Source organism: Rhinolophus sinicus, chromosome 2 (genome assembly GCF_057876585.1).
Source record: "Rhinolophus sinicus isolate RSI-liver-muscle chromosome 2, RSI-T2T, whole genome shotgun sequence".
Taxonomy (NCBI): Eukaryota; Metazoa; Chordata; class Mammalia; order Chiroptera; family Rhinolophidae; genus Rhinolophus; species Rhinolophus sinicus.
Window position 1 is genome coordinate 75577815 of NC_142502.1, and position 14398 is coordinate 75592212.

At 33.0% G+C, this 14398-nt stretch overlaps 1 protein-coding gene across 11 annotated transcripts in view; it reads right to left on the reverse strand.

The window, feature by feature from the left end:
* Positions 1 to 1224: 1224 nt before the first annotated feature.
* FAM135A (family with sequence similarity 135 member A) overlaps positions 1225 to 14398 on the reverse strand; it is a 113547-nt gene continuing 100373 nt past the window's right edge. For all 11 annotated transcript variants that reach the window (XM_074333162.2, XM_074333159.2, XM_074333161.2 and 8 more), the window contains 2 exons: positions 4590 to 4703; positions 1225 to 2647 (listed from right to left, as the gene is read on the reverse strand). In XM_074333162.2, coding sequence (XP_074189263.2) covers positions 2442 to 2647; positions 4590 to 4703 — 320 coding nt within the window. In that variant the 3' untranslated portion in view covers positions 1225 to 2441. The remainder of the gene's footprint in view (positions 2648 to 4589; positions 4704 to 14398) is intronic.

Genomic DNA, 14398 nt, shown 5'->3' on the forward strand with positions numbered 1-14398 from the left:
ATAATAGTATTCTGTTAGGAGGAAGCATTTAACATGTGTAAATATGGGAAGAATGGTATATGTAGATGTTGGAAAGACAAAGAAATGGACTATAGTAGGACTCTGTTATGTTTTTATATTTGGTACTGGCTCATCAAATCCATTTCATATGTTTAGTAATCTTGGTAGGAGAAATGGTCCCATCTTCTACTGTGGAAGCTGAAAAGGTCAGATATACTTGTGGTCTTTGATGTCTGACAGTCTGAGTGCTGGCACAAGACTAAGCATGGTCAGTTGGACATTCCCACGAGACTTTTAACCTGGAATGAGAGATGCAAATAAGCAGAGTCTGAAATCCAGTTTTCAGAGGCATCACTGCCAGCAGATGTGTACATGAATTTCCAGATCTTCTTGAGTTTGGAACTTGGCTATGATTTTGGTCATCTGGCTTCCTTTGGTTTCTACTGTTTTCCAAATCTGGTTCTCCAGCCTTTTTATTATTTCTGTGAGCTGCCTAATATTCTTCCAATGAATTATTTTTCTGCTTAAGTTAATCATAATTGTTTTTTTGTTGTTTGCAACCAAGAATTCTTATTGGTTTAATGAGCTTCATTCTCTAAGATTCAATTATACTGTTTCAGATAATCATTTCCCTACCCCACCCCTGTAATCTGAATTTGGAGGTGAACAACATTTATTTCATAGTTTCCCTGATTGATAAACCACAAGTAAAGTTGTTAGATTTTTAAACCATGATCATTGATGTGCTTTTAAAACTGTATTAAAACAACCAACAACCAATCAACCAAATGTGATCATAAGAGCAATTTACCCTTAAATATAATTATATGAATATGAGTAAGAATGAATCCTTTGATAAACCTGGAAGATTATTCAAACTTACAATAAGCATGATATTTCAAATTCAGGGCCAACGTACTTGTACATGAAGATGAAAAATGTGTGTGGCAAAAATACGTGGTAGACAATGCATATATTTATGTTTTCCAGTTGTAATGCACTTGAAATATTATTGCTTAGTCATTTCATTGAATTTTCAAGTACTTTTTGAAAAGTAAAGATTTATGGAATACCTTTTAACTACTTAAGATATATGCAAAAGACAAATTATAAAAATACAAAGGCTCTAAGTTACACAATCATGCTGGTCTCGAGAGTTAATTAATATAGTCTGTCCAATTAAAAATAAAAATGTACCTCTAGTATTCTGAAAATAAGCAAGTGTTTTAGCTGTTCCTCTAGATAGTCATTTGTTCATTTATTAACACCAGAGCAATAACACAATGCTAAAAATAAACATGCATCAATTATACAATACATACTTACAAAAACCTTCTGTCCAATCACAACTGGTAAATGCAAACAGACCTTCTATTCACCCTTAGTGCATTATTTTCACAAGTAAAACAGGAAAGGAAAATAGTGAATTTTAAGCTATTCAGCACCTTTAGGAAAGTTAAGAGACTTAACATCTCCATATATCAAAAACATTTGTATTTGTATCACCAAACATGTAAAGTTAATTATTTTCCATTTTTAACATGAATTATTTTATTTACATTTCTTTTTAGTTCAACAAATTTTAACAATATTTAAAAATGATCTAAATTCATAAAAGTATTTCACAAATTTCAACATTTAATTATTATGTACAGACAAGGAAATTCACGAAAAAAGTTAAAGAAATGTAATCAAAAAGTTCAAGCAACATTACTAAATTTAACAAAATTCCAACGAAATCAAGGCAGAGGGCATTCAAACATTCAAAAATCTCTAGATACTGCTAACATGAACATGAAAATTTCTGTTAATAAAAGTCACTTGTGAGAAATAATGTTGAAATCACCAGTAGAAAATATATTTTAATAGGCATGACATATGTTTAATAGCAACAATGACTTTTTTTAGAAAACTTTTTAACATTGTCATATATGAACTACTTGGTTTGGCAGGGCTAAAGAGTTGACTTCAAAAAATATATTTTAGCAGCCATAATCTTATTTCCAGTTAAAACAGAGTAAAATGTTAAAAGTAAAATTTATAATTAACTAAATATACCCCAATACTAGAAAATTTAAAGTGCCATGCTCTTCTAGCAATAATGGCCTCTAATATGAGTTTGATGTAAAAATTGTGGAAAGCCAATAATAATCAGACATATATATGGGCTTAAAGTTTCACTGAAATACTTATGTAGCAAAATATATGAAAAAGTAATAGAAAAGTAAAAAGATAAAATTAAAAAAATATTGCACAGCCACATTACCTAGAAAGTAAAGTTGATGTTTAAAAAGCTCTAAACATGGATGATATAAATTATCTTCCATATAAAAAGGTATAAATATTTCTTAGAACTTATCAGCATGTATACTTTAATATAATACACTATTTGAATCATTGTTGAATGAGGTAATTGTCAAGTCTCTAACAATGTTTTTATCCTACTGGAAATATTTGAGGGCAGCTACCAGAAAGAATTTCTCTAAAAATATTTCTGAATCAAGAACAGCTATATGTGCAGCTCTCCCAATGAGCGAATCAGCTGTATTGGGCAATGCATTGATGACATTATATCGAACCAAATTACAGTCCTTGTTTTGCAGAACTGGACGAAGCAAGTTATGGATCATTTCTGAATAGATTTGTCCTATGGAAAAGTAAAGGAAAATTAGTTCACATGAGTAACTGAAAAAATTCTATGTCGATTTCTATATAATTCATAAAATTTAGTTACATTATTTCCATTTGAAGCAGAAAAAGTTATTTTAAAAGGTTTGCTTTTTCTTTCACTATCATTTTTGAGACTGCTTTAGAAAAAATATAGATTATCTCTCTAGCAAAGTACAAATAAATTTATTAAACATTATTCCTGTCAATTTGATATTTTTAATTCAAAGCAATGACTATACCAAACAGTTTTCTTCAACATTAAGTCACTTATGACTCATTAAAGCATTATGAAAAGGTAGCCATGCTGAAACATTTTGATTAAGGCAAAATTTGAAACTTTAATCTATAGCAAGTAATTTAAAAATGTATCCGAGGCGCTCAACATTTTCCCACATATTTCCACATTATTTTCAGAAGAATAGCAACTTCCTATAATCAGAAGAACAATGAGTTTGGCTCAAAGATTAAAAAGAATCTTGTATTTTGTTTTCAAGATTTAATGCTTGGTTCAGCTTTTAATTCCAACATTATGCTCCTCTCTCCCTCTTTTTGGTTAATTCTTACAATGGATTTATTGAGGTTATGCTAAGCATAAGAGATAAAGGCTATATACATATATATTATATATATTATATGCAGATATAATATATATAATATACAAATAAATACATATATATATATATACACACACACACACACACACACATATACATAAAAGCACAAATTACTGTATAAGGGGCAAAACAGTTTTTAATGATTATGCATTACTATATTACTAATAGATAAGAGCTAACACATATCCATGGAACATGTATATTCTAGGGAGACAGATATTAAATTTTGGAAAGAGAGGTAGATGTAGTCCCCTGAGGAATGACGAGAAGGGAACAGTACATAGAAAGAAGTACAGTTAGAGAAAGAAAAGAGAGGTATTTAAGAGAAAGAATAATATCACAGATTCATAGAACATTTTTTACTCCTACCTCTCTTAGTTTTCATTGTGAGTCAAATTGGATTTCTGGTTTCATGCTATTTAAAAAATATTCTTACATAGGAAGAAATCCAAACTTCTCTTTATTAGATTTTCCCTGTCCCCCAGTGGCACAGAATCTCAATGTTAATACAAAGGACATTTGTCTTGTTTTAGTGACCCATCTGAAGGTTAAATGTCTTCTGAATTTTTCTCTAAGTGGACTCTAGCCTTTTCCCTTAAGTGGACTCTTGCTAGAACAGAAGTTAAAAAATAAAAGTTATTCTGATGTCACAAAATGCTTAAAAGTATATTTATTAAATGAATAGAGTACTTACTATGTGCCAGGTACCATGCTAGGCAATGCCAACACAAATGTGTCTAAGACAGTCCCTACCAGAAAGGGCTATTCACTGTCACAATGGGAAAGAAAAGCAGGGTTGAGAATTTGTTTAAAATCAGCCTCATTCCAAAAAAGGAACTGAGGCAATATTGGGAGGTAGGACACCCGGTTCTTACCCTGAGCCTGTAATTAATCAGCAGTGAGTGACTTTGGATAAGCCACTTAGCATCTCTGAGCCTCAGTTTTTATAACGTTTTATACGTGCATCCAAGTCTCCTTCTGACTCCAAATAGCTATTATCACTAATTCTAATAATTCGGAGGAAATCAAAGTACAGATTACTTTTGAGGCAGCAAAATGGAGAAGGATCTGTAATTAAAGAACTATTTCATAAAAAAAAAACTATGGTTTCATTGGCAAAAACATCTGAGGTGGCAGGTGTTACGAAAGGAAGAAAAATGGACGAAAGATAGCTAATTTATATCAGTGGATGGAAAAAAGAAGCAAAAGGAGAGAAAGGAGAGAGAAAGTGACTACAAGAAAAATTTGGGAAAAAGCTCATGGGTAGATATAACTCTTCAAAATACTTCTAATTTACTTTGTTACCTGACTGTTTGTCTTTTAAAGCTGTTTTACACATTTCAATTCGGGCAGAGTGATAAGGAACATAGCGATCCTGTAGCGATCCCACTAGCACAACATTTTTGAAGTAATGAAGCCCTGTGAAGAGAAAATACTGAGTTATAATGCAATAATGAACAAGATTTAGAACTTATTAGTATATTAAGTGACCCCCCGCCATTTTATTTACTCAGTAGCACTAAGTTTATGGCTTTTAAAATACCTGATGAATTCTTTCTCCACATTTCTATATATTATCTACAAATCACACAGCCCCTCCACCAGCTTCATTGTATGGAGTTTATGTGCTGATAAGAAGAAAGTGGGTTTGCATTGAGAGCAAGGATTGTGGTGTGATGATGGTATGGCAGGTAGGGGAGAAATTAGATATGGTGGGTTAAAATTCCATAGGAAATATTTCACGACATTGTTACTTTCCAAAGGATATTCCTCAATATTTAAGAATATTTCCCCAAGAAACATAATTATACTCTTCCATAAAAACAAACAAAACAGCCTATATGAACTCTTTTAAAGCTGACATTTTACTTAGTTTTCATTTGACTATTGTCTAATATTATTCATATTTTCTCCTTATTTGAGTATTTCAAGAGGATATCTGCTTTGATTTTTTTAGTAATAATAACGGGTTTCATGATCCATCCACAGACTTGTCAGGTGTCATTTTTTGTTAAACTAGGTGAATTCAGAGCTTGTGACCTTGGGATACTTCGTTAATTACCTCATTTAAGTACTGAAACTATGTTCGTGACTACTTTAGATCAGTTATGTTCTAATTTTACTATTTAGACTAGTAAATAAAATATAAAAAAGTTTATGTGATTATTAAATAAGATATAAATAAATAATGGCAAGACATTATAATTGGATGTGTAGTGTATATTTCATTTCTGGAATGTTCCAGAGTAAAACTTTGGTACTTTTTGCTCACTGAAATTCAGATCCTTAGGGACAGGCCAATTTTGGGGACTACTGTGGATCCAGAATACAGGAAGCCTTTGCAGAAGCTCTCTTTCTCCCTTGGAACTTAAGGATCCTAATGAGAATAGTGCAGACCGACACACAACTAGGTGAGACTGACTATATCCCTCTATGCCAAATATAAGGTCATCGTCCCTTTTTCCCAAAGAGAACACTTTGAGGCAATTTAAATACATAACATACTAGGGACATAAGTGAAATAATCAAATGTTTATAACAGGAATTAATTCAATTATACAAACTTTTAAAATCATATTTTAGAAAGATATTCATTAAGAAAACCTGATTTTTCCCCCTTCATTTTCACATTTCATGAGACAAATTCATTCTACTTTTGGCTTTATTTGACAGCAATATCTTCATCAGCATTAGTGCTACCTAGGAATCACCTATGCATCCTAGAGCAGAAGTCTTTAAACTGATATACATTTACCCCAGCAGTAATTTAAGGCTCTCCTTAATGTAGATGGGCATGTAGAGCTTTAAGAAAATTAATTTCCAGAGCCCAACTTCTGTATGAGTGCTGTTCTAAAAGTGACTTGTCCTCCCACTTTACACGAGAAAGATATCTCTCCAATCTATTTCAGATCTTATTATGGTGTATAACCCTGAGGTATAAAAGTATCTGGGAACCAAGCAAATTATGAATGAAATCTTAACTTTTTCTGACAAAAAGTAAGTTTGATTTGACTTATTTGTTTGACAATTAAGAAATGGCTTTGCCAATTAGATTTTATGGCACACATTTTCTATAAATTGAATTGAATGAGCTAAATCTATAACTAATTGAATGAGCTAAGTCTTTATATTTTTATGAAGATAACAATTACAGTAAACATGTATTACCTGATATGCCAGAAAACATCTTTTGCCACTATTTAAAATCATAGAAAATATTTTTAAGCGTTATCCTAAAATTATACAAGGGGGTACACATTTTTTTCAAAATTCTCTTAAGGGGTAAGGAAGCAAGTCAAAAATATGAACACAACTGTCCTACTGTACATCACTTTCACTCCCAAGTTGTTTTAGGTACTGTACTTTTTGAATCTAAGTATGATGCTTTCACTGAAATTTTATCTCAAGCTGCATGAAATGAGTCATATAACAGCACGATTAGCTTTTTCATTTATCTAAACAGTACATATTTGTGTTCTCCATAAAGAGCGAACATACTGCACAAGTCCAGGGGTAGCATTCATGTCACAGTTTGCATGACTGACACTCCTTGGAGCTGTGCATTGCACAGCCTGTGGCAGCCTTCTCACCAATGTTCATTTCCGTACTTTCCTAAGTGACTATTTTTCAAGTCACCAGCATCTTCTAACCCTCTTCACTCTTACCTTATGAACTTACTTCCTATTTCATTGAGAATGCAGAAGAATCAGAAGAGAATTTCCATATACTCCCACTTTAAAACAAACCCACCTACCATACTTGTACTTTTAAGTTCTACCTTCACTCTTGCTTCTTCTGATGAACTGTTCATGCTCCCACCTCAGGCCAACCTTTATACTCGTGTGCTAGGTCCTATCCCTCCTGCCTAGCAGTTGTCCCATCTCTCTCTTGCATCATCAATTTTCTCTTTTGTACAGACCATTCTTATCAGTATGCAAAACACTACACTATCTCCCATTAAAAAAAATAAAAATCAATCAGTCCTTGAACTTTATACTCCTCTACAATAACCCTGCCCCCAGTTCTTGGCACTGCTTTATTTCTATAGTTATAGGAATAGGCATTACATTAAAAAATTATATTAAATATATTTTTCAAAATAGCTTTTTGCAGAGATTCTGATATAATCCTATAGAGAAACGATACTTAGGTGGAGAATCACTGCTTTAGATGAGATCCTTGAGGGAAGAAGTGTCCATGTCTCCTAGGGTTCAGGCCGCTCAGTGGAGTGGAAGTATGCAAAATCAACAAAGAGTAGAGGAGGGGTTTCTAATATACCCTTTAACTCGCAGATTCCATGATGATGAAATAAATAAAATCAAAGACCACAATACTAATATAAATATACTACATTGTCATATTTCTAAATGTGATTCATAAGACAGTACTGTACTTTAAAATGCATTCTAAATTTAGTAGATTTTAATAGTTTTTTCAACAATAAATTAATACTAATATTGTACTTCTACATAGGTTTGCCTTTTGTGTTAGCCAAGAACTAAGTTACTTAAATAGAATGTGACTCTTTTTGAATCTGTTGGTTTCAATTCGTTTCCAGCAGTGTTGGCTAAAGAGGGTAGAAACTCAAGTGAAACAAGGTAGGCCCAGAGTTACAATGGGAATTATGGAAGTACTTCATCTGAGTTGAAGTCCAGCTAATATTTTGGGAGGCGCATATTCAAGGTTCATCTTCCCTGCATATGCACTGATTCTAGCTGCTTAACGATGACCTAGTTAACTGGCCTTAGGGTTAGTTCTTCATTCAGCCCCTGAAGTGGCTAATTCTCGGTTGAAGTTGTCTCTAACTTGGGAAAGTAACAAGATTTCCCCATCTGCAGAATAAGATACTTGAACTATTAATAGAAAAGTTTGTAAATATTTAGTTAACTTTCAGGATTACCAAGAAAAAGATTAAAGTAAATCTTCAATATTTTTCTATATAATAATGTGATTTATTTATGAACATTATAAATAGTAACTTTCATTTTCATTATCATAGTCTTCCTGAAACTTTTGATGACTAATTTTTTCTGAAATTTTATTGTTTTAAGGCAATTCATATTCATTCATTTTCTATTTACTCTCTGGTATTGGCTAAAATACTGGTTCTAAACTGGTGGTTTTGCACCCTGAGGGACATTTAGCAGAGTCTGGAGATATTTTTGTCACAACTGGGGTTTGGAGTGTGAAAGGGTGTGGAGGGGTGCGTGCGCCACTGACATTTTGTGAGTAGAGACCAGAGATACTGCTAAAAATCCTACAGTGCATAAGACAACCCCTGACGACAAAGAATTATCCAATTCAGAATGTCAATAGTGCTGACATTGAGAAAATACCTGTGCTTTTAAAATTGACATATTCTATGCAAAATTAAACTATTCTTTATATTCATTAATTTTAAACACTGTATTCGGAAGAATTTGCTTCCTAAAATAATGCTAGCTGACGCTGATTCTTTCCCACACTTTCAGAAACAAAATAGAAATGTTATTTACAAATCAAGTCATAGGTATTATTAAACACCGCTGTATCTGCTGGAAGAAAAGATTACCTTATGCCATAGTAGCACAACAAGAGACTTCTTTAACTGTTATATTTTACTTGTCAGAGTTCAACAGCTGGTAAAGAGATTCTAAGCAGATGTTTTTTGGAAGATCTTAAAATAGAATATTATGTTTTGGAAGTTTTAACAATAGATTCTTATGTGGCTATATATGAGCCCTCAACAAGGAATGCAAGAGTGTCCATGCTCCTCTCTATGGAACCTTGACTGGTGTCACCTCATCTATATAATATACATTTTACCTTCCATTTGCTCTAGTTCCTTTAGCGTCTTTCTTTGCTTAGATAATTCATTGCTGAGATGTTAGTATGCCCTAATTATACTGTGTAAACTATTTATATATTCTATCTGCAATTTACAGACTACTATAGGTTTTTTGGTCAGAAGTTGCTATGAAAATTTAATGAATGTTTATAATTGTAATACCTTAATCAAAAAAGGTAATTTCCTCTTAAAAATAATATTTCTTTAGCCCTTTAGAAGATCTATTGTGTTCACAAAATAAAAAAGACAATTCATAATAAATATATGATTTTTATAAAAAGTATAACATTTCTCAATTGTTTTATAAATCATACAAATTAGGTTAGGCTTTTAAATGTGTCCTTAATTAAAAAATAATAAATAGCTTTCAATTAAGGAAAGCTACTAATTAATGGTATGTTGTAGAGAAAAAAAACTTGCAAAAGGAAGACCCACAGGGGAGGCTTTGCTTAAATAAAAGGAGGGAAGAAGGCAGAAGGCTGGATTTTGGTTTAGGCAGGTTATTTTAGGCTTTTCCCGAAGAGCAGGAAATTGGCTATTCAGAAGAAACAGAAGCAATAATTGGACTAGGGCATCCAAAATTTTGTACCTTTAACAGAGTGAAAATATAAAAGACAAATTATCAGTAGGGCTTTTTGATTGTTTAAAAACACCCGAGAATAGCATATTGGTTAAGTAAAATAGTTAAGTAAACAGTGTTCTGTTTTCCTATTTTACTTACTTATGTTTCTCATGTAAACCCATATATTTCCACATTGTGAATAAAATAAATACATGTATATATTCAGGTGTAATAATTTCCTACGAATTGACTACTCATTTTTCACAATTCTCTAGATGACAAAAAGGGATGGGGGGAGGGTATACATAGCTCAAGACAGACTTGCTCCAACCCCTGTGACAATACTATAATTTTTAAATCAATTAGTGAATATTTGTTGATATTTAAAACTGCAATTAGAAATCGCTTCTAAAGTTCTTGAAAATATACATTAATGGCTTAACATAACATGGCTTGAACCATGCACAAGTGCCTACTGGTTTTGTGACCTGTAGCAAGTCACTCCACCACTCTACGCTTCAGTGTCCTCATTTGCAAAATGGAGGCAATAATAGTCCTGCTTCATAAGTTTAAATCAGCCAATGTGTACGATATGCTTCGGTGGTATCTCAAATAAAGCAAGTGCCATATGTATGTCAGCTACCGTGTTTCCCCGAAAATAAGACCTAGCCAGACCATCAGCTGTAATGCGTCTTTTGGAGCAAAAATTAATATAAGACCCAGTATTATATTCTATTATTATACTATACTATACTATACTATACTATACTATACTATACTATACTATACCCAGTCTTACATTAAAGTAATACCAGGTCTTATATTAATTCTTGCTCCAAAAGACGCATTAGAGCTGATGGTCTGGCTAGGTCTTATTTTCAGGGGAACACGGTATTACTTATTCCCATATTTTAGTATTATTTAATTCATTAGTCATGATTATTAGAAAATATTCTAGTAATATTCTAATAATATTCTTTCATGTTATTTTCCAATGATAATAATAATTCAATTCATGTGTATACTAATAAACTTGTATCTGCATACAAATAGAAATCTTAAAACATAAAAACAATTTTAGTAAGTCATTTGAGTACTTTTTTATAGCTAGTAATATTGTCATATAGATGAGCTTGTTTTTAAACAGTTCTGTTAAAATATCTCCTAAAATATACTCATGATGTTATTCTGAAAGGAAATTTCTACAATCTAAAACACTAATATTACTTTAGTTCAGGCACATCTTCATTTAGAGCTATTTTTATCACCCAACATTTACTGAGTTCCATGTTACTGAGAATGGTAATTGTTTACAATTAATCTTTAATAGTCTTGTGAAGAAGATACTATTATTCCCATTTTACCAATGAAGAAACTGAAGCTTATTTAGATTAAGCAACCTAGTCAGTGTTTCAGCTAGAACTAACACCTACGTGTGCCTTCAAAGTTTGGCTCCTAAAAGCAGTGTTAGGCTGGTACAACCAGAGGGGAGGGGAGAATTTTGCCACACATTACAAGGCAAATAATAAATTAATAACTTGTAAGCAAAAGTTTTAAATTTACTTTCTAAAATGCGGTATAAATAAACAGACCCCAGGGAGCATTTAATTTAGTTTCGCCTTGCATCTATTTCCTGACTCATAAGCAGCAGTGGTACAAACTCCATAGCCACACACAATGGTTCTAGTTAGTGTCAGTAAATTTTTCTCACATGAGAACTATATGCTATATTTGATTTTGTAGGAATATCTTATAGTTTTATTAATCAAGTATACATTTCTGTACACTATAAGTAACTTACTGTTTTCTTTACACCCTTAGAAACAAAATAATAAAACTAGATCTTTAAAATAACTTTTCTTTTACTGATTCTAATAATAGATAATACATGAAATAACTATTCCCAAATCTCTTTATCATATTAATAACATTTAAAGCAGAATCCTGAAAAGGCAAAAACAGGGCTCAAATGAAGTGGGCTATATTCAACTACTAAATCTGTCTAGTGTTCATATCAAATGCTTCAAGAGCGGGATGGAGGACATGGATGATAGGAATGAAGATAAAAAACAGATTTATAAAGGCCGTGGCTTAAGTTTACAAGTTCAAATTACCTCAGAACTACCCTGTTTCCCTGAAAATAAGACCTAGCCAGACAATCAGCTCTAATGCATCTTTTGAAGCAAAAATTAATATAAGACCCAGTATTACATATTATATTATATTATATTATATTATATTATATTATATTATATTATATTATATTATATTAAGACCCGGTCTTATATTATAGTAAAATAAGACCGGGTCTTATATTAATTTTTGCTCCACAAGACGCATTAGAGCTGATTGTCCAGCTAGGTCTTATTTTTGGGGAAACATGGTATCAGTTACTGAATACGTGGATTTGATTTTCAGCATACTGTACAAAGTTTGATTTGCTTTTGGATATTGAAAATAATATGAAAAAGATCACTCATTGATTCAATAGATTTATACCAAACACCTACTAGGAAGAAGTACATAAGAACTGGGTGTGTATGTAGGGGTGGCGGGTAGGAAAAGGTTGTCACAATAAATCATACTTAAGGAAAAAGGATAAAATATTAAAAATGACTCACATGAGATAAACTATAATGGGTATGATAAAAGAAGTCCATACCTAACGCTAATATGAATTCAGAGATAATATTAACAGTCTTGGGATGTGGGACACAAAGAAGTGGGGTCATTCAAAGATGACACTGAGGTGTTTCAAACCAAGTAATTTAGAGGATAAAGTACCATTTTAAAAAAGATGAAAAAAGAGGGAGCAAAAGGAGACAATATTTCAGTATTAAACATACTTAGTTTGATATGTAAGTAGAGATGTCTAGCAGGCAAATGAGGATTGGAATTCATTAATGAACTCAGTCCTGGAGATATAAGATTTGGGATATAGAGGCATATACTCAGTACTCTGAAAGCACAGGAGAACTAAACCAGAGCATCAAGAAAAGCTTTTGATAGTAGGTGGTGCTTTGAGTTTAACTTTTTAAGATGGAAAGAATCAGTTCTAAAAGGATGGGTAAACACATCGGGAGGAACAGCAGTAGAAAAAGCACGGGTGAATGCAAGGAAGCATAAAACGTGTGCATTACTAAAGGAAAGGATACGTATGTGGGAGGAGTAGGCTATGAAGCAAGTAAAAGAATCAGTAACCAGATTAAAAAGGATTTCACGCTGTAAGCCATGGAATCTAAACTTCATCCTGAAAGCTATAAGGTACCATGAAAGATTTTCCAACAGGAGCAATATGGTCTGACTTAACTTTTAGAGGATCATTTTATCTGACAAGGAAGTGAGATTGGAGAGAAGGGGGCATAAAGAGGCAGGGTAACTAATTTGGAGACTGCAGCAATAATCGAAGTAAAAATGATGAAGGCTGAACTAGGACAGTGGCAAAGAAAAGAAAAGCCTCCATTAGCTACTAAGAAAGCTGAATGTCTCAGGGCTTGACAACTCAGTAGACGTGAGGGGAGAGTGAGCAAGAGGAGTCTAGGACAACTTCTAAGTTTCTGGCTGGGGAGATGGGAGTGCCATTCCTGTAGTTGTGGAATCCAGAGAACTAAATCTGAGTGGAAAGAGGAGGTGTCTGAAAACATTGCGCTTGAGGCACCCATGAGACATCTAAGTGAATATGTTTGGTAGGCAGCGGGGCCTGTAGGTCTGGAGCACACAGCACAGAGCACTGAGCTCTTAGAGATATGTATCTGAGAGTCACCAGTGGTGAAGGTAGAAATGGGATGATGCTATCAAAGAAAAATGTACAGAGTGAGAACAGCAGGAGACAGAGGCCGGAGCCCAAGAACACCTACTTTTAAGGGGAAAGGAAAGAAAAGAAGCCTGTGTAGGAAACAGAGAGCCAAGATGAAAGAAAATATGGAGAAGCTGATGTTACAGAATTGGAGGGAGGAAAATATTTTTAGAAGGAGGGGCCTTTCATTAATTTATATATTGTTTATGGCTATTTTTGTGCTACAGTGGTATTATGGAGTAGTTGCTATAGAGATCATATGGCCCACAAAGCCAAAATATTTCCTATCTGGCCCTTTAGAGAAAAAGTTTGCCAAGCTCTGTTGTATAGACAGGAATGGGGAGATGAGGGTTGGGTGGGGTAATATCTGGCTTACAGTTATGTCTCCACTTTCAGAAGGAAGTGGAAATAACATTCTTTGAATAAAATAAAGAGGAGGGCAGTCTGTTCCCTGAAGATAGAGATTTCAAAGGATGCAGTGGAAAGAATGTATTGGGAAGACGTAGTTTGAGGATGTCAGGGAGATATGGAAAGGTCAGAAGTAAGTAAGATCATTTAGAGAGTGCGAATGGCAAAGTAGTTGGGGACTTCAGGCTATAAAAACATACAAAATACATGCAAGATGGGGAATATTGTTCATAATCAGCTAATAAAAGACAAATAACAAGATTTATCCAGTGGTGAGAATTTGTAGACAGAATAAATATTAATAGTTTAGTTTCTGGCTTTTTCCAGAAATGATTGACAGACTTAGAATAGGAAAGAGGAACAATATGTGTCAGTTTATAACAAGGATTGAAGATTGGAGTAGGTGAAGCTAGAAAGACAGGAGAGCTAAGACATGCAGAGGCCTAATTAAAAAACTGACTAACTTATAATTGGTATAAATTATAAATGTTAAAAATTTTAGGACGATTTCAAAGTAGCTG